The following is a 20,382-nucleotide window of genomic DNA, read 5'->3' as shown; positions in this document are numbered from 1 at the left end:
GTAAGAAAAGCAAATCCGCCTGATGAACTTCATTGGGGGTATTTACGGTAAAGCTGGGCCTGGGAATGTACTTGGGCACAGGAAGATAAACCTGCCAGAGGGTTTGTTTTTTCAACCAGTTCTTAGCCGTTTCTTCTGATACCCTGGCCGCGGCTGCAAGTTTCTTGATAGCCGACGCTCCTCTCCAATAGCCTTCAGGTCCATAGTAAATCCTTTTAAGTTTGTCCTCTACGCGGCCCATTATATGAATTCCAGGACGAGATTGATCTTACGTCCGTTAAAATCCACCGTCTTTCCGTCCACTTTGATGGTGATGTTTATGCTTTCTACCAAATTAGACAAGTCATAGCTTAAAGAAATGGGAGTGTATTCTTCTGAGTCAAATGGATTACCTTTGGGTAGAAACTTGGACATAAGAGAAGACTTTTCTCCATTGTCGTAACTATGGACTAAATCGCAATAGACTTCGTAAGAGGATGCGACTTTTCATTTTACGTCATATGTACTGCCGCTATTTATCGTGGTACTAGTAAGGCCCAGGAGTTCTACCAATGAACTGTCCTTTAGATTGGCGCTTCCACTATTTTTCTTGAATTTCATTTCATGGGGTAATCCTGTGGTAAGAGTATATCCATGCTTTGCTAGCTCCTTAGCCAGTGTTATAGGGGTGTAATGGGAATCTGGTATTTTTGGTTTGGTGCCGGAAGTTCCGATGACAAAGCCATTAATTAAATTATACCAAGAATTATACAAAGAGCAACTAACCAGCCGAACCTTACAGGCTTTGATGGGGGGATTCAGATAAGTGGTAAAGTTATTCTTGTCGCTTTCCAAAAAGACGATCATATATTACAGGGGACAAGTCCCCTTCGTTAGAGCAGATACGCCAAGGCTACGCCTCCCGCCAGCCCTGCAACTCCCACGAATACCAACTCACTATCTTTTTGTTTCTTAGAAGGCTGATAGTAATTCTTGAACTGAGGCTTTCTTAACCCCGTTAATGCCGCGGGGTGTGCTTGCGCATAAAGTTTGAAGGCGTAGTCTGTGTTTTCGAAGTTCTTATCCGCCTGCATTTTGTCTTGGTAGTTCTTGTCCAACCAATCCCTGTAAGCTTGTCTTTTTTCATTCCAAGCTGCCACGTCCCGCTGATATTTCTCCAGCGCTAAATCGTGCCTTTTCCTCTCAGCGGCTAATTCTCCGCTTTTGTCGCCTCTAACTAATCTATCCAAATATTGACCACCATAATTAGCTCCAGTGAATGCTAAGGCTGCAATAACTCCACCTGCGACCACGCTAGCCATTATACATTAGGTAGGTACTTTTCCTTCCGTAGGTAATCCTTTAGCATGATAGCCCCGCCAACGGCAGCGGTCATCTTAGCAAAATTAGCGAAGCTCTTGCTTGGGTCTTCAGTAAAGTCTTCTTTGAGCACTTTCTTACCTACCCAACCAATACCCGCAACGATGGAAGTAATGATAGCTGCTTCTTCAACAGTTTTCAACAACGCGGTTGACATTATATTACAAAGCGAGAAGGAAAATCTAGGTCGCCACGGTACGTGGTGATAAATCTACTCCATTTCAGGGATCTTACTTTTTCTAACAGCCGGTTCCACAGGTGTGTAATATGTTGGTGGTTCTACCTTTTTCGTTGCCCGCCATTGTAAGTAAAGGCTGCCTGCTGCTATAGCGACTCCTAACGCGCCAATGACGTACCCAGGATTAATGAAGGATTCCTCTTCCTCCACCTTTTCTTCTTTCTTTGCTTTGTTCTTCCTGTTCATCTCCGCGAGCTTCTTACCGGCAGCAACTCTGCCTGGAGATTTAGCCTTGGTGATTCGTTGCTCCTCTACTTGAGGGGTTTCCTCCGCCTTCGATTCAGCTTCACTCATTTATATCTAAGGACTTGAAGGACTTGATAAGTAACTTAAGACGACTTGACTAAGTACTTAAGGATGACTTAACTAGGTACTTGAGGCGACCTGGGTAATTCCCGCGAACGACTTGACTAAGTACTTGATAAGTCACTTGCAGGTACTTGACTAGGTACCTCAGCAAGTGCCGCCTTGAATACCCTTTCGACTTCTCTGTCCTTCTTGAAGTCCTTCCAAGATGTTCCTAAGGAACCTAGTACCTCCTTCAAGTCGACGTGCTAAGCTACGTGAAGTGCCGCAGAGGCGACTGCCATTAACTTACCGCACTTCAAAGACAACCACCCACAGGTTATCTTAAGTTCTTGGGCGATGACATAGTCCTCGCTTATGTCCTTCCGCAGTTGCTCCACGTCGTCTATGGGCAGCGCAAGTCCAAGCAATTTAGTTGCAAGTCGGATAGCGGAGTCTGCTACGGCGTCCGTGGTCTTACTTGCGAGGGCAGCCTCGTACCTCTTATGGAACTTCTTAACCTCCTCTTCTGACAACTTATTAACCTGCTCATGGGTAAGTTCCTTGCCTATCATTTCTTTGCACTTCCCCGAAGACACAAGGATGTTGAGTTGTTCCTTAAGGTTACTTTCATCTAACTGTGTGGGGACTTCATCTAAGAGCTGCTCAATGTCCATATACATTAACGTCATAAGGAAACCTCAAAGAGAAGATCATCTTGGAATGTTGGTGCGTTTTTAAATGCCGCATGTATTCATGCAACTGTTCCTTGCTTATCTCACCGCCGTAGTCGCTTAAGATGGTTTCCAGGTCAGACTTACTGGGTGTATAAAATACTATGAGAGAGCCTATGTTTTCCCTGAAGGGTTTAGAGACGCTGGTAAGCTGCTGCGAGAGTAACCAAACGCTGATATTGTCATGCCTACCGCTGAAAGCGAGCTTCACTAATTCGGAGGTGCGCTTTTTTACGTCGTCCCCGCAGGCGATGTCGTCCAGTATAAGGAGGGTTTGCGTACTCGCTCGTCGAGCCTCGCGAGACGAGAATTGTTTGTGCCAAAACTTAAGATGACCAGATAACTCGTTAGGGTCTAAGATATCTACAAAGAAGTCGTCGTCTTTCACTCCTATGCCTTCCCAGGTAACATTATTCACGTAGGTGGGGCATAATAGCACGATATAGTCAAAGCGGTATCTAAAGGGTCCTAATAGTTGATCTACAACGAATTGGGTCTTTCCGCAACCAGTGGGTCCTACTATCAGAGCGTTACAAGGCATGTGATCTGGATTCATATATAGATGGACCCAATGGAAGACTTGGAAGAGTTCAAAGATGCGGTAGTGGATTTATACAGCTGCATGAAAGACCTACAGAGATCCGTGCTTAGAGATGTAAGAATTACGAGAGATGTGCTGGAAATAGAAAGTCAACGAATCGACGAATTGAGAATATATATATAGATGGACCCTGTAGATGCAATAAAAAAAGTAGTTGCTGACCATAAGGATAAGAAAGATACCATAGAGATGCAAAGGGAAGAGATCATCTAAAGGAACGAATACAGGAGTTGTACGATGAATTAGCTAGCTTGAAGACTGCAGAGAGGTTTGCTGCTGTGGTTACCATCGCTGGATGGATGAAGGACTCCGTTAAGGACTTCATTAGGTATCCTCTCTAAGATATATGGATTGTATTACGAGTGAGATACCGGCTGACTGCATAATGCTAAATCAACCAACGCCAAAGCCCCGTAAGACGAATAACTACAAATGCCTTCATTGTGATAAGGTATTCCCCGAGGAATCTTTCGTTGGACATTGGTGTTCCGCAGATCCTAAGGCGCAAAGAACATTAGATGACGTCTGCGAAGAGTAAGGCTTCAGTGTCCGTCAATTGCAAAGAGACTTTAGGATGGACCTTATTTTTTATTGTTAAATTGTTAAGTGGTCGTAAGATTCTTCAAAGATGAGTCTTATTTTTTATTGTTAAATTGTTAAGTGGTCGTAAGGAGCATTTAGGTTAAGCCTTATTGTTTATTGTCATTTTTTTAAATGGCACCAAATAGGATTACCATCTTATACACTTAACAATTTAACAATAAAAAAGAAGGCCTACGCGTAATCCTATTTACAGCCGTTTAACAATTTAACAATAAAAATAAGATGTATATATGGAGTGCATGCAATGTAAGAGAAGCTTCAGCAGTAAGCAGCGACTGCAATACCACCTTGCAAAGAAAGTCTGTCAGAAGACCAAAAGCACCAAATGCAATGATTGCAACAAGGAGATGTCTACTTTACAGGCCCTGCAATATCACCGTCAGAATAGAGTATGCCTAAAAGACTGCTGTCGACGCTGTGATCAACCCTTCTTTGAGGAGAACTGGCATAAATACCGTTGCCATCGTTATGATCTTACAGACGTAACCTGCGAAGTTCATGGTGACTTAGCCGAACGCTGTTGCCCCCTTGAAACCTCTAGGGCTTTAACAAAGCTCAAAAGAGAAATCGATGAAACCTTCGTAGGCTTTGATGACCTTGAAGGCATTAAGTGGGAGAACCGAGAACATTGGGACTCCATCTGCGAGAACTGTGGCTGTCAACGCAGCGGACAACATATTTGGCGTTGCCTGTACAATGGACCCAGGCCCTTAGACCATTATCTGTTGGTACGAAAAGGCTGGAATATGGGTGATATATAATGATTCACCTTGCAGCGTTCATAGGAGGAGCCTTAATTACGATATCCAGCTACACGATAACCGAAAAAATAAGGGCTGACTTAGCAGATCAGTATCTAACAGCCCACGAAGACGACTTCTAATCACACAATGGATTAGCCTCTACTTTACGTTCGATGTCAAACTTCCATCGACCGTTTACTTTACCATAGGTACGTATGTGGGTGTATTCTTCGCCTTGCAGCACATACCTCACACAGTCAGGTGCCCAAAGGCTATATTCCTGACGGTCGCGTTCTAAGACCAACCTTAAACGGTTGATGTCTTCGAACACGACATAATTTTTTATTCTGTATGAAATTCCTTGAATTAGATCGCGCCAGTGTGTTTGTTTAAGGATCATTATACCTATGAAATATTCTTTGGTGCGTTCGTAAGGTATCTTGTGATTTGAAGGCCTTCACACACCAAGGACAAGGTATGCGAATTCCAGCAGCATATTCATCTATTTCCCTACAGAGTAAGTCATAATCGTTGCTTACCATCGTTAAATATCCGTTTTCCTCATAACGACCAATGATGTCTTCTTGTTTTTCCGATAGGACACCATTACCTTTGGGTGTCTTCAACTCCAAACAGAACCCGTTGTATTCTTTATGAGCATTCAAAATCAACAGATCTGGTTGACCTGCTTGATAACCTTTCTGCCAGCAAGTAATACGCTTCTTACTGGAATCTTGCAATTCTCCTAGACCTGGTGCAACCAGCATCTGCGGGTGAAACCTACGCATGTAATCTACAAGCTTTTTATGCAAATCGAACTCATTTTCTATTTTGAATATTAACTTATTAGTACTGTCGAACCGTCGTTCTAATTCATATTTACCTGTCTTCCTCAGCGCTGGGAGGATTTCCTCGAATACCCAATCTTGGAATTGTTCTGCTTTTGGTAACTTGGAGCTAAATATCAACTGATACAACCCAGATTCGGTTACGTACAGGGAATTAGGCTGTGAACACTCGACGAAATAATGGATTTGGTCATCATATGTCCGCTTGGCAAATGTTGGGCAAATATGGTGCTCTATATTTGCCCATACATTTGCCTATGCAGGCAAAGGTCGGGGTAAATTTCTAATAAATTTGCCATTGCTTTGCCATACATCTGAACACATGGGTAAATATGTTATATATTTGCCCTTAGTTTAGACGCATTTACCCAGTGGGGATATATGATAACCGTTTTTGCCCTATATTTGCCCTATTGTCAAATGAAGGGCACATATGAAATCAACTTTGCACTAGGCTTTGCCCCATATTTACCTGGGGAGCAAATACAATACCCCAAACTGAGTATATCCGATGTGAGGTTTCCGTTTCAATTTATTGCAATCAAAACTTTTCAAAACAAATCAATAATTTTTCAACTGAATTATGATGGATGTTGGCTTGTTTTTACGACTTACGAGGGGGGAGTGCATGCAGGTCCATCTCAGTCATATGTGTCAATTTTTTCTCCTAACGCATGACATCAATGTTGCGACCACATTAATTCAATCATTGTTTTGCTTTGATGTCATGAAAGTGAGGTTATATGCGTTGATACACACAGGAAAAAACGCGGACGATGTATTTTTAATATGCGTAAGTCGTACATGCGTTTTTTCCAGTGACAATAAGAAAACTCATTAACCCATTAACCTCAGCTGCATTTCAAACCGCTAACATCTGTAATATTATTTGAAGCATCAATTTTGTTTAGTCTAAACATATGAATTCATCTTTTTTATTGGCAATATATGCAATTTCATTCATAATTATTTTAATTCATCTAATTTTAAACTCATCAAAGAATTCATTCAATTTTCATTTTGACTATCTAGTTACTGATGCACAGTTCAAACAGTTTATTTTTGATAGCTTTGAATATTTTTCCTGGATGATACTTTACTGTCATCTCCATCATCCGTACAATTTACGTTGTAAAGGACAAACAATTAATACTCTTTCTTTGTCAATAACATCGTAAGCAGCAACAAACTGGCTGTGTATCCTTTGTATGGGAATGAATGTAGAGGGCCCTTCCATTTCAAACAAGTTTCTGCACCAAATTTCATGTGGTCTGCCAATCCTGTGTCTTTCTGGATGTCGCTGATACCATCGAACCTTTGCCATACACAATGATTCCTGCTTGCCATCAATTATAATGGTTTGTTTAAGAAAGAAATCGACAACACCGGGGCGCAAGTCAAATGAATCGGTCTCAATACTGCCACTATATTGGCCACACCAACTTGCAAGAATGAAGGAAGAACGTTCCAGTCTAGAGTCAGAGGACCCTAGCTTTGTCCCCGAATATCCAATGGTACTAATTCTCTCAAACGTATCGGTAACACATTCAATGACCGAGTGTTGAGGTAAAATTGTTTCATAAGCTTTAAAGAGATATTCTGTATAGTCATCATCAAGAACATCAATGGATCGAGGTGAAAAACATGAGTATGCATTCATATTGCTCCACTCTAAGCAACGTAGTACTTGACCAACTGAAAGATTAAGTGTTGATGGTATTGATGGGATGCTTTCGCCAAGTGTTCCTACTTGTTGTGCCTCTTGAAGAAGTTGAAATACTGGTTGGAAAGTTTCTCGAAATCTCTCTGGTAAAGGGATATCTCTTAGTTCATGCTTTTGGAGAAATTTTCTCATGATTTGTATTTCAACAGATCTATTGTTAGTTCGAAACGCTCCTAAAATCCCATTGAAACGTTCGAAGCTGAAAAGCCAAAATGAATATACGGGCCCGTAATCTAAAATACATTGTTTGAGGTGCAGGTGTAGATGCATGTTTGGCGTAACACGTTCCTTTCCATATCTTTTTTCAAACGATTTACAAAATTCCACTAGGTAATCATGTCCTTCTTGTAGCTCTTTAGTTGTAATAAGTGGAGAGCAAAGGTGAAAGCAGGACAATACGAATAACCTCCACAGCTCCAAATCATCTGTTGGAACGATATTCCAAATGCAGAATACAGAATACAAGAGAGTCCATGTTTTCCACTGATCAGCAGTAAATCCTCCAAACGATGTTGATATCTTTTTCGGGAGACGCCCAATAAATGATGGTGCTTTGACGTCATCTACCTTTTCCTGGATTTTATTCAAATTTTCTTTAGAAATAATTGGCGTTTCAGCATTTAGCCATACATTTTTCATTAAATGTTTTGCTGTCCCTAAAAACAAATTGTGCATAGGATCAACAACATGGTAACGAGTACAATCGAAGTAAGGCAACTGTAAGAGTTCAGAATATCTTGTTCCAGTGGAAGTTTCAATTTGGTTTCGTTCATCAGCGGTTGTTGCATTGAGTATTTTCTGAGCCTCTCTTCGATGCTCTTCATTTGTCCTTGGTGTATCGTCATCTTCGAAACCTGAAAAATCCATGCTACTAAAATCTCCGGGAAAAAATCTTGTGCACTTTGAGCACCCTCGGTGAGCAGTACATCCTAAGAAACCGCAAACTTTTCTTAGTGCAGGAATGTCACAAGCAATACAAAGGAGGGCAGCTCGAAAACATCTTGCTGTTCTACTCCCATGAGGCCGAACTTGGATGCCTTCGTGCCACAATAAGTTCAATTCGGCTACAAGTGGTTGTAAGTACGTATTGATATTCAATTTGGGCTCGTGTGGACCAGGTATTACCCCAACTATTATTACGTTTTCCTCTTTGTACCTTTCTTTTCTCGGAAGATTTAGGAGGACCATATATATGACTCCAACGCTATAGACACTGTGCTTAAAAGGCTGAAACCAGTCAACATTCAGCATAAAAGCATAATTATTAGGCTGGGCAAGGAAAGGAGTGCCGTTAAAATATTGCCAATCTTTCCACACTTGGCCATCGTAAATATCAACTAAAATATCGTCCGGTACATTCCGATTTCTCCAAATCTCACATTTTTGTACAAAGTCTGGTCGCTTAATAAAGTGAGTTAGAGTGTCTCTGATGCTTTTATAACAATAAACTTTATGTGGGTACAATTTTGTCTGTCCATTTTTCAAACGAATTTCCTTAAGCAATTCCGCTCCACAAGGTGTGCGGCGAAACAATTGACGGTGATTCGGAAAAGCAATGTGAGAACATGGTTTAGCAATGACACGCCCGAATCTTGTTGTTATGCAGTCTTGAAAACGGTATAGGGTGTCGCATTTCGGACAAACAACATACTTTGAATGCTTATCTTTAAAAGAAAGATAATTTTTCAAGAGTTTGAAGGAGCTCGGGAAAACCAATACTGCGGTTGGGAAAATGATTGGCGAAAGCTCACACAAAACCTGAAAAATCGCTTTAAAAAAGGCGAGGAGAATATCAATGCCTCGGTCTGGTACAGAAAAGTATGCAGACCAAAAGCACACAAACAAGGCAATCCAGTTAATAAGGGTCACTCGGGAACTTGCTTCGACGGCAACGCTTATTTCTGCACTAGATTGTTCAAAATCTCTTTCTACGTCTTCGATATCAATATCCCAAGTTTCAACCAATCTCCTTCTTTCATTTCCTCTTATCTCTTCATGGTCAGATTCACTGTCCAACTTGTCATCCCAAAACACTTGATCTTCTTCCTCAAAGTTATTTATTCCGTCTCCTTTAACATAAGCAAATACGATGTATTTTATTCATTCGGCATTGTATAACTGCAACATAGTATAAGATAAAGTCTGAAACCATTATAATACTAGAAAAAAAAATGTCAGTAAAAAAAACCTCATGGGCTAAGGGACCGGTCATTATTTAAGTGGGGGGGGGGGGGGGGGAGAAAAAATTGGGGGGGGGGGGGGCCTGAAATTTTTGCTAGTGAAAGTCTTGAAATTTAAAAATGACTTTTAGGGAAAATTTTTAAATTTTTTACTACAATCCATGGGGGGTTTTCGATAAACTTGGATGCCTTCAAATGGGGGGCCTTGAAATTTTTTTGCGTCACTGACAATTTCTCCTCCACCCCCCCCCCCCCCCCCCCACCTCCAACTTAAATAATGACCGGTCCCTAAATGTATAATTTTGACCCAAATTTTGCTCTGAAAATAAATGATTTCCATTGAAAATAAAATATAAATTTCTAAGTCAGCAAAACAACAATTTATAATTCGTGAAAGAAAAATGATAAATCGAAAATAAAAAACCCAAGAGACATATTAAATAAATTACTTATAATTGTATTTCTCTAACTTGACAAACATGTTTTGCCGGATACCATGCTATCTCAGGATGACCACAGTCATGAATTGATTTGGAGACAAAAATGTACAGCAATATCCATTTGAACATAGTAAATTCTTTTTGGCGTTTTAAATGAGTTATCTCTAGCTATGATTTTATAAACTCTTTGAATGAACCTTTCTGAATGAACACTGAGGTTTTAATGGCAACCATAAGCCGATTACTTAATAATGCACCCTTCTTAAAAGTAACGGTGAAAACGAGGCTAAGATAGAAATAGAAAAGAATCATTTGTACCTCTAACTTAATCTCGCTTCAATAACACTAATGCTTGGTAGTAAATCCAATAGGGGAGCTAGATCATGTGCAAATCAGCCGCTTGTTAAAGATTCAGTCTTTTATCTATGCAGTTTGACTTTAACATTTAAAGATTATATAATCTAATCATCAAATAAACGTATAACATCAATACCTTTTTGTGAAGTAGCTGGTAAGAATTCGTCACTTGATGGTTGGTTTGTATTTGGCACATCAGAGGAGTCTTGATCAGTTTGGTCCAAAACGTTTATCTCGCTGTAGTCATTAGAAGAAGTGTCGTTCTGGCCGTCAATCTCGTGAGTGAAAATACTATCATTTGAGTCTTCGTCGTCATTCCGCTGTAATTGCCATTGATTTGTTAAAGGATCATAAAATTCTTCTTTGTGACGGCAAAATACTCTGTAATGTAAATCTTCGTTACAATGAAAGCAATGATAACGCTTTGACATCGCAGAAGACATTTTGTTTTCCAGAACTATATAATTAAAAAGACGGTGTGTATCATTGGGATAATTACTCAAAATCCAAGCATTTTGAATGGCTAACAGCCATATCCCAGCGTAATAAAGTTCCACGTCCATCAACCACATGCCACTGGACAAAAGCACGCCGGATCTTTATTACCGCGCCCTTTTCCTTAGAGCTGTCACTGTTGGCGGCAGATAATGGTACGATGGTTTTAGAGCTAGAAGCTAATCAAGTTTATTGCAATGATATTTCGTGAATCTAGGCTTTAGAAAAAATTTCATAACTTTATAAAATGGAGCAAATAGCTTTAAGATAATAAATATATTACTTAACATGAATCCTGGATACAACTTCAGCATTTTTATAAGACAGTTATTCCTTTTTTTATTATTAGACTTCATTATATGAACGTATATGTCATCACAAGTCACGTGATACGCCGTGATAGATAGGGGGTAGATCTGTTCGGTGGATGTGCTTATTCGTTCATTCGCCTTTTGGTCACAAACAGGTAACAAACTCTGTCGGTCATCTAGTTTCCCGCACATTCTATATCTTTGCTTATAAATTGCGTTCATTCGTCGCGATCAAAAAATGGGAAGAACATCTACACCTTTACCAGGACGCCCAATGCCAATCCATTCTGTTACTGCAACTACCAGTACAAGCAGTACCAGTAGACATACTGAAAATGGCGCCAATTCTCAAAGGCTTAACATACTTATTCCCTCTGTCCCTGGTGGTAACGAGGATGTGCTAAGAGAACACAGAAATCGCCTATTGCAAGCAACAAGCGAGAATGAGAACGTTGACCCCGACAGCGAAAAAGAAGAAATTTCTTCAAATTTCGAAACGATTGTGAAACAGTTTAAAGAACTGCAAGCACAAAACCGCCAAATACTAGCCGCCTTAAAAGAAAGCCAGCAGAACAAGGACAACAGCAAGACCAAGATTACTGTCTCAAAGGCTGTTGCAGTAAGTAAAGTGGCAATATTTAAAAAAGCAAGCTATTTTTATTGATAATTTTACTGGGAATTCTTGGCGCGAAGAGTAGTTGGTATAATTATGCAGCGGTATAATTTATGCAATGCTAAAATTGGCGGGAAACCCGCCATGGTAGTGGTTAATGCTACCAAACTTTACTATTGATTTCCAATAACAAGACACTGAATGATAATGATAATTTCCTTTTTTGTAAAGGAATTGATTTGATTTCGATTTTTTCCCCAATATTATACAATCACAGCCATACAAATAATGAAAACATTATTACTATGTCTAAGAATAACTTAAGGTACATCTTATGATTTTAATGAATTATATTATGTTATTACAGTCTGAAGTACGCTTGGTAGCAAAGAAATTACGGGACAGGGAAGAAAACCCTCTTATATGGGATTTTACTAAAGCGTAAGTATGAAAATTTAATAAAAATGATCTTGTCTGAATCATCCATAGTTTCTTTCCATATTAAGTTTCCACTTACCACTCAAATATGGCATTTCCTAATTAGTTTCAGAGATGACGTCAACGAACATATTAATAACGCAATAAGGGATAGAGTTCTGAATGTTCATAAGGATGTCTCTGCCGTCGAGTTAGAAGGTATTTATGTATTTTATATTACGAAGTGCGAAAGGCCTTATGCACCTATCAAAGTTAACCCGGGGGGGAGGGGTGAGGACAAAGGGTGGTGGTGGTCGGGGGGGGGGGGGGGAGGGGGTAACGAAATCCTTTTAGAAATATTCAAATGCCGAAGGGAGGGGAAGCAGTTTGAAATAAAATAACATGGAAAAAAAAAAAAAAAAAAAAGAAAAAAAAAAGAAAAAAAACGAAACAAAACAAAACAAAGCAAAAACAAATGGATGCTAAAGGAGTAATTGTCGGCCAAATGCCAAAATTTCTAACAAATTTTGTCTCAAGTTTTAATATATGGGTACTTGATATAATTTCAGCTGCCCTTAAAAGTCACTTTCTGACGAGAAGAAAGAGAAACAAAAGAGAGCGTTCAGGGGCCCTTGGAAGGCATCAAAAGATGCAGCGGAAAACACAAAGAAAACAAAATGTGAGTAAACTGAATTTGCAACGATTATGACTTTGTTTAATAAGAAACTTTGACTGACGGTGGTTTTTTTTCTTTTTTCTTTTAGCTCCTAAAATCCAGATCCAAGGCAGCGGACTTGTCAACCTCGCTATCACCAGGGGACAAAGAGAAAGTCAAGGCAATTATGAAACTGGAGTATATGTCATCAGAGGAGTCGATGTCAGAGGCGGATGACCAGGCTGATGACGATACAGCGGACAGTGGCTCTAATAACGAAGGGGGCCCTACTAAGCAGAGTAAAGTTTTAATAAAACACCCTCTGCCATGGAGAAGCCCCCTAGCTAATCAGTTCATGGAAAGCATGGACCGAAAGGCAAAAAGGAGGCTGTCAGAGCGCAGTCTCACCATGCTTTTGAAGCGGAAAATCGGGGAGCCGTCAAGACGCCCAAGGCCATCTGGAGGTCCCGAATGGGCATTGAGAGCCTAAAGGTTTTTATCAAATCAAGGGCACTGGGACACCGAACGTGGTTGGGGTTTCTACGAGTTTTATGAATTAAATCTTGTGTCACTGTTCCTCCGTTCCTTTGGCCTGATTTCTAGGGTTTTCGTTCTTCTTTCGATTACTTGAACGTTATACTCGTTTACTTGAAGAAATCCAAAGGTCAAACGGTATAGCAGCGGCTATTTAAGCCTATTGACCTTTGGATTTCTTAAAGTAAACAAGTATAATGTTCAAATAATCGAAAGAAGAAGGAAAACCCTAGAAATCAGGCCAAAGGAACGGAGGAACAGTGACACAAGATTTAATTCATAAAACTCGTAGAAACCCAACCACGTTCGGTGTCCTTAATTAAGTTTTTGCAGTTATAAATGAAGTGTACTACTACAGAATATCTAAAAAGAATCGTACATAAGCCACAGATCGATTGACAACTAAATATATTATGATCTCCTTTCACAAATTCTGTCACAAGATGAAACAAACACCTGTAATTAATTTACAGAACTAGCATTTTCAATTAGTTGTAGTTAACAAATTGTTCATAGTTAATCAGTCGTCAAGAAAAGGAAATTCACAATAAAAATGTTTCAGTATGATTTATGTCTTTTTTCCTGCTTCTTAGTATAGGTTAGCTATGTTTAAAGTATGAGGTGGTTGTCACGACATATATCGTTTCTATTTTTTTTGGCCTGCCATAAGTGACAATAGCTGAAGACTGATAATATAGTTAAATTTAGCAAATATGATGAGCATAATTCAACTGAGCAAATATGGCTAAGACGCGCTGGTACATCTGAGGCATTAAGGGGGCATTAATCACATATACGGTCAGAGCATATCGCATGGTATATGTAAGGCATAAATCACATATACGGCCTGGGCAAACACAGGTTATATGTAAGGCATAAATCACATATACGACCTTGGAAAATACAGGGTATATGTAAGGCATTAATCACATATACGGCCTGGGGAAACACAGGGTATATGTAAGGCATAAATCACATATACGGCCTGGGCAAAGACAGGGTATATGTAAGGCATAAATCACATATACGGCCTGGGCAAAGACAGGGTATATGTAAGGCATAAATCACATATACGGCCTGGGAAAATACAGGGTATATGTAAGGCATTAATCACATATACGGCCTGGGCAAAGACAGGGTAAATGTAAGGCATTAATCACATATACGGCCTGGGGAAACACAGGGTATATGTAAGGCATAAATCACATATACGGCCTGGGCAAAGACAGGGTATATGTAAGGCATAAATCACATATACGGCCTGGGCAAAGACAGGGTATATGTAAGGCATAAATCACATATACGGCCTGGGAAAATACAGGGTATATGTAAGGCATTAATCACATATACGGCCTGGGCAAAGACAGGGTAAATGTAAGGCATTAATCACATATACGGCCTGGGAAAATACAGGGTATATGTAAGGCATGAATCACATATACGGCCTGGGGAAACACAGGGTATACGTAAGACATAAAACACATATACGGGCTGGGCAAATACGTGCACATATCAAATGAGCATTCACATTTACTACCGGGTAAATGTATGGATGATATGATATCTGCTATATATTTGCCGTTTGGGATTTTACTGGGCCATACGGACTTTGCCATCTGTGCCCATGGGATAAATGTGTAGGTACATATCATATACAGTCATTGGGCAAATATTGTCTACTATTAGTCAAATATGATATTTGCCCATATATTTGTCTATATGTTTGCCTACATGACAAATCCATTTTTTCGTCGAGTGGAATACAGGGGGAGGCGATTCACCTCCACTCTAAGTTCGCTAAGCTTTACCTTATACTTTTCACGAACATGCACCTTAATTGCATCTTTTGGGCGTTCGTAACCCAACGCAGCCGCCACTTCCTTTGCTTTGAAGTATAGTTTATCGCCTTGCACTATGCATTGCAGTTTGGTTTCGTTGTTTTGAAATACGCGAAGCATTATATACCAACGATATTTTTTCTTTAGAATGGCTGAGTCATTAATAGGCAACGCTCTTTAGCTGATTCATTTCTACACTCAGTTGCGCGTCTGAGACTACGAAGATATATGCGTTGATCTTAGTAGTGTCGCTGGCATGTTTGGTGCGCTTGATCTCCAACGTAATGCCGTCCTGGGTATTTACCAGGCGTAAACCCTGTCCATGTAGGTCTTCGTCGTTCGTCGTGCGCATGTCGATCCACAGCGCATACTTATCCTTAAAGAATTCCTTTGGGCCAATTTGGTCACCAAACTTACGCGCGACTTCCCGGTACATGTCCTCGGGCTTTATCCCTTGTGAGTAAACCTTATTAGGCACTCCGTTAATGCTAACGCCTACGTTAGTGATGTTAGGATTAAAGAATGCCTCGGAGTCACGCAATCCTGCCGTGTATGTCTTTGCGAACAGCAACATTATCCCTGTAAGGCTGCGCCTGGGAAGGTTAATGCTTTGGTTGATGACCTCTTCGACGTTGTTCGTGAAGCTAAAGGTCTTGTACATCACGACGTGATCGTAAAGGAAAGCCTTCCCGGCGCTGTATTCCATACCGGCGCTACGAGCCAGCTCTTCGCTGTATACCGTCTCGTACTGCAGCTCCAAGTTCTTGATGAAATAAGGATCCACGGCTGATGAACTTACATCTTTTCCTTGCAGGATGTTCGTAGTGTCTGCTAGGGTCACTTCGAACTGCAGCTCGCTTAGCTGCCTTGGGTAGTATGCACCGTGGTTCGTGATAATTTCGAAATCTAATGGAACGACATATTTAGTACCATAAGCCGTCTTTATTTCGTCTTCTCCTGAGGCGCCAGAGGTTGCGCTCCTTACCTTGCGTATAGCGGCACTGGCGATTCCCTGCTCTATCCTTTGCGCGCGGTCAAATGCAGTCAACCATAAGTCTTTGTACGTGGTATACAGATCGTACCTATTTAAGTCCAAGAGGGATTCCCCGGCGAACTTTACACGCATTTTGGAAACGAGGTTTCTACCCGCATTATTGACGACGTAACGCGCATCTGCGGTATCTGGCTGTATTGCTAGGTTAAACCTTAGTGCTAGGGTGCCAGGAACCAACACTAGGTTATCCGTTAGGCGGGGCACGCCTACGTACAGGGTTTCCCCTGGCTTAGCGCTGCTGGGGGTAAAGGTAACCCGGTGAAAGGTGCGTTCTGCTTTCAGTCCGCCAACCTGCTTAGGTAATACGTTGGGGTTTAACTTTGAGCTTATCATATATAATGGAAGTAGAAGGTGATTTTGATCCCCTTACCGAAGAAGGTCAAGTCGACATTAACGACGAAGAATACGACGCATGGACTAAAGGCGCGGAAACCGACCCCCTAATCTACGATATGGCTCTAGAAAACAAGTATGGTAATAGATGGAAAAGCTTCAAGGCCGCCTTGAATCGCATGTGGCAATCAAAAAACCACGGCAGCCCCGTCCCTGAGTACTTGGAACTTCAAAACATAGAGCAGCCTCAGGCCGCAGCGCGGGAAACCGTAGAGTGGGCAACGCAAGAGCTAACGCAGCGCTATTCCCACTTCGATGCTGACGACGTAAGGCTCACAGAACGCGGAAACAAAGTCCTCATAAGCGTTCAAGACCTGAGATTTCCTGATAAAGACCGCTGGACAAAACCGCAGCCCCTCTTTGATGAGAATGGTGACGTTAGGGGTGACGTAGCAAGATTAAAAGGCTTCCAGCGTGCCACTAGAAGCATGTTAGAAAGATTGGAAAACATAAATGAAAGGGTTGCGTTAGAAAAACGCGTCGAGGAACTGCAAGAAACGTTGGAAGAAAGGGAGGCAGAATACATGAGGCAAAACCGACTACTTCTCGATGCTCAAAAGAGAGAAGTTGATGACAAAACCCAAAGAATAATAGAAATTAGAGGACAAAGAGACAATGCCCTACGCGATAGAGACCAAGCCCAAAGGGCTTTCGACCTCACCTTACAGGAGTTAGACCTGACAAAAGAGGAAGCTAAAAACTTGCATATCACCATATCCGGCTCTTTGGAGGAACGGCGGCAGTTGGTTGCCGAAATCAACACTAAAGAGGAGCAAATCCGGCAAAGAGATCAGGCCATCGAAGACCTGGAGGGGCAAATAGAGCGGCAGCAGGAAATAATCGAGGACCAGGCTCGTCCCGAAGAGGAAAGGGAAGCAGCTCAAAAGGAAGTAGAAACCCTTCAGGAAAGAGTTGCGGAATTACAGGCGCAAAAGGAAAACCTGGAAAGGGAGTTGGGTCTTACCACCAAGGAAAAGGTAAAAAGAGCTCTGGTGAAGTATGGTATTCCGCTGGCATTTGCGGTTGCTATTTCAAGCGTAGTAGGTGTCATCCTATCCGCGCTTAAGGCTACGGGCGCGGGCGTAAAAAAATTAGGCAATGGACTAACGGACTTGGGAAAAAAGATGGCAGCCGGTCTTCCTGGGCTGCTGGGTTCGGTTGTTTCCTTGGCACTTAGGGCCGGCGGCGAACTGTTGAAGTTCGTGGGTAACAACATTTGGATATTAGTCGTAGCTATTGGAGTGGTACTCCTGAAGAGGATGAAGGGTTAATCTTATCCTTGTGTATTACTGGTGGCTTATCGTCGTCAGGCATCCGAGGCGTCCTCGACTGGGGATAAGTAAAGACAGTATTCGCGCCGCCTTGATAATGCGGAACTAGCGGCAGCACACTCATGGTGCTAATGGGCTTATGATTCCAAACCGCGTTGGTGTTACCGGCATGGTTTATCATTATGTTACCATCGTTGGGGAGAATTTGCAGCTTGACATATTGACAATTGACTATCATATGAAAAGTAACCGGTGTTAAGTCTTCTCCACTCGCTGCAGGAGGCTCCAACGAGAAATGAGCTGGGTTCCTATTATTATTCTTTATCCTGTAAGGCAGCAATGGGTGGTTATTCTCGTCAACGAGTCTAAACCCCGCGTTTGCACCTAATTTCGTGCTAATGCTAATGGTACACATTATTAATCCTAAACCCCCAACTTCAACCCACATTCCGATATCAGACCACCCGCCTCCTTCTTTATACTCCTTTTGATCTAAACAGTAAGCATGACGTGTTTCTTTTAAGTGTGGATTCATATAATTTAAGAATCACAAATTCTCACAGGCTAAGCACCGCAAGAGTGCTAATGGTCTTGTGATTATAAGGTTGATCCCTTTGGTCATATATACTATTCACGGTAGCCGTCCCGGTGTCATCTACACGTATTTGTAGCTTTACCTTTCCGTGACAATCGGTGATCATATGAAAAGTCCAAACCGATAAATTTTCAAAGCTGCTAGCGTTTGGTTCCGTGGAGAAATGCACAGGCTCCCTGTTGTTCGTCTTCGCGCGCATAGGCTGCAGTATACCATTGTCATCCAGGAACCTGAAGCCTACGTTGACGTGGCTGTCTGTACCAATGCAAATACTACAAAGGATTAACTTCTTTCCTGAGTAGTTCAAGTCTACAGACATGCCCGTGACATCAACCTAAGACGCCTGGGTGTATTTTTTCTCGCCTGTGTAAGTCGTATAGACACAATCTACTCCAGCTACGTAGGGGTTATTCATCGCCATATATAATAGCTCAGACCAACACCCGCGACTGCTAGGCCGGCTTTTAGTAAGTTATGGTCATATTCCTCGGGTATCGTAGGCAGGACCTTCTTTGATGGTTTCTTAACTACGGGTAGCTTCGTTTCGTGTGACTTTTTTGGCTTCTCTACGAAATGGGGGATGTTCCTAAGAGTGTCAGAGTTCACGTCGTTCACCCCAAACTTCATGTCCATAGTAGCTCGCTGCAGTTTGTTGTTGTATCCTACTACAGAACCAGTATTTATAGATAAATTACTAGGCATTAACCAACAACCCGGGGCTACTGCATAGTCCAACCTCGCCTTAGAATTTTGTATAGCTAGTTGGTAACGCTGTACGCCCTTGCTAATGTCGCCCTCCAAGATCGAACTTTCGAATAAGATCAAGGCTTCGGCTCGTGTCTCTTCTGCGGCGCCGGTATTCCCCACTATACTCGATCGGGTGTTTACCTGAGCTCCAAGGATGGAATACACGTAAGCTTCTATGCTGCGGTTCAAACGGGCAAGGCCGGCTTTGGTTAGTCCTTTACCTTCTGGGGGTATGAAATTAAGATATTGCTTCGTTTGCTCGTCGTTGTTAATCTTAATAATCAGTGGATTGACCCCTGCATACTTACCACCCTCGTCTTTGAACAGAGGTCCGTCTCTAACTTCCTTAGTGGTCTTAGCATTTGGTTCAAAGAAGGTGCTACTGTCGTGAGTTTCTTTGTGATACCCAGTGTTCCATCGTAGATTCAACGCATGAACTTCCCTGTTGCTTAGCTCGTGCCCACCAATCCCCCAATAAGCCCAAATATGCCCCAAGCCATTGTTAGCACCGACAGTGCATCTAAAATCCTTCCCTACAACATCAAACTCCTTACAAAGTCGGTCGTAAGCAGGAACGTTGTATTTATTATCTCTTGGATAAAACGTGGCATCTCCCGGCAGCGCAATAACACCCATCTCATGCAGTATTCTTCGGACGGTAAAGTGGAAGTGAAACATAAATATCGAATTCTTCATCAACTTTGCACTTACACCGCAGCCGCTGGTGGCACACCAAACCGCAAAGTTTAGTTGTTGCGGCCAATAACGCATGTTAGGACCACTTAACCATTCATGAGATTCCTTAGCGGTGGTATGATTAATGGGTACGTCTTTGAAGATATCTCGCACCTTTAACGAAAAGGAATGGTTGTTAGAGATCCGCATGTTCAATGTCAAATCCAAACTTGGATGTTTATCAAATGAAACCGCGGGTATCGGATAAGTACCGGTACCAAGCAATAATTCCTTTGACCAACCTTGCACGGGTTTTGGATGTGTTGGTGTGGGTTTAACATAACCAGAATTCTTCAGTTGATTGTCTATCTGATCAACCAGCGTAGGTTTCAAATCCTCGTTGCTGTACATCCTAGAGCCGTTATAGTAAATCCCATCGGGTCTCCTTTCGAACTTACTAGGGTCTGCATGCGGAAACATCTTCCTAAAGGCCCTCCAGTTCCAGTAATCCCGGTTGTCGTGATGTGGCTGCTCCTCAGTATCATTCCCAAAAGCGTCGTACATTAGTATATATAATGGATGTTATACCATCAGCACCTCCACTCTATCCTGATTTACCTACAAAACCCAATGAATTGAATGCCGAGAACTTCCGCTTGAATAAGGCAAATCT

The 20,382-nt window shown here is 41.6% G+C and overlaps 3 protein-coding genes across 3 annotated transcripts; 1 reads left to right on the top strand and 2 right to left on the bottom strand.

Moving 5' to 3' along the window:
* Positions 1 to 4,952: 4,952 nt before the first annotated feature.
* LOC148905931 (uncharacterized) lies at positions 4,953 to 10,637 on the bottom strand. Its single transcript, XM_089038934.1, has 3 exons — positions 10,248 to 10,637; positions 8,786 to 9,203; positions 4,953 to 5,520 (listed from the first exon to the last, which is right to left on the bottom strand). Exons 1-3 carry the CDS (start codon positions 10,552 to 10,554, stop codon positions 4,953 to 4,955), a joined length of 1,293 nt encoding a protein of 430 aa, XP_088895060.1. The 5' UTR covers positions 10,555 to 10,637.
* LOC148905930 (uncharacterized) lies at positions 10,471 to 13,226 on the top strand. The gene is made up of 5 exons (XM_089039482.1): positions 10,471 to 11,536; positions 11,898 to 11,971; positions 12,075 to 12,166; positions 12,517 to 12,626; positions 12,712 to 13,226. The coding sequence occupies exons 1-5, from the start codon at positions 11,156 to 11,158 to the stop codon at positions 13,090 to 13,092; spliced, it is 1,038 nt and encodes a 345-aa protein (XP_088895608.1). The 5' UTR covers positions 10,471 to 11,155; the 3' UTR covers positions 13,093 to 13,226.
* Positions 13,227 to 18,602: 5,376 nt separating this feature from the next.
* LOC148905929 (uncharacterized) lies at positions 18,603 to 20,155 on the bottom strand. Its single transcript, XM_089038668.1, has 2 exons — positions 20,012 to 20,155; positions 18,603 to 19,883 (listed from the first exon to the last, which is right to left on the bottom strand). The coding sequence occupies exons 1-2, from the start codon at positions 20,048 to 20,050 to the stop codon at positions 18,699 to 18,701; spliced, it is 1,224 nt and encodes a 407-aa protein (XP_088894794.1). The 5' UTR covers positions 20,051 to 20,155; the 3' UTR covers positions 18,603 to 18,698.
* Positions 20,156 to 20,382: the final 227 nt, after the last annotated feature.

Source organism: Actinia tenebrosa, unplaced genomic scaffold, assembly GCF_029948245.1.
Source record: "Actinia tenebrosa isolate PJP-AT-01 unplaced genomic scaffold, QUT_ActTen_1.0 PGA_scaffold6__47_contigs__length_16458017, whole genome shotgun sequence".
In the NCBI taxonomy this organism is placed as follows: domain Eukaryota; kingdom Metazoa; phylum Cnidaria; class Anthozoa; order Actiniaria; family Actiniidae; genus Actinia; species Actinia tenebrosa.
The sequence above is the reverse complement of the archived record's forward strand: the minus strand, read 5'-3'. Positions and strand labels throughout refer to the sequence as shown.

Bases quoted from the DNA above. Each gene is read 5' to 3' on its own strand.
- LOC148905929 (XM_089038668.1), bottom strand. From the start codon at position 20,050: ATGTTAAACCCACACCAACACATCCAAAACCCGTGCAAG. The intron at 19,884-20,011 runs GTTGGTCAAAGG...TTTTCGTTAAAG, and splicing joins ACATCCAAAACCCGTGCAAG to GTGCGAGATATCTTCAAAGA.
- LOC148905930 (XM_089039482.1), top strand. From the start codon at position 11,156: ATGGGAAGAACATCTACACCTTTACCAGGACGCCCAATGCCAATCCAT. The intron at 11,537-11,897 runs GTAAGTAAAGTG...ATGTTATTACAG, and splicing joins CTGTCTCAAAGGCTGTTGCA to TCTGAAGTACGCTTGGTAGC. The intron at 11,972-12,074 runs GTAAGTATGAAA...TTTCCTAATTAG, and splicing joins ATATGGGATTTTACTAAAGC to TTTCAGAGATGACGTCAACG.
- LOC148905931 (XM_089038934.1), bottom strand. From the start codon at position 10,554: ATGTCTTCTGCGATGTCAAAGCGTTATCATTGCTTTCATTGTAACGAA. The intron at 9,204-10,247 runs GTATTGATGTTA...CTTATGTTAAAG, and splicing joins ACCAGCTACTTCACAAAAAG to GAGACGGAATAAATAACTTT. The intron at 5,521-8,785 runs GTATGTTGTTTG...GTTGATATTTAG, and splicing joins TTTAAAGATAAGCATTCAAA to CTCCAAGTTACCAAAAGCAG.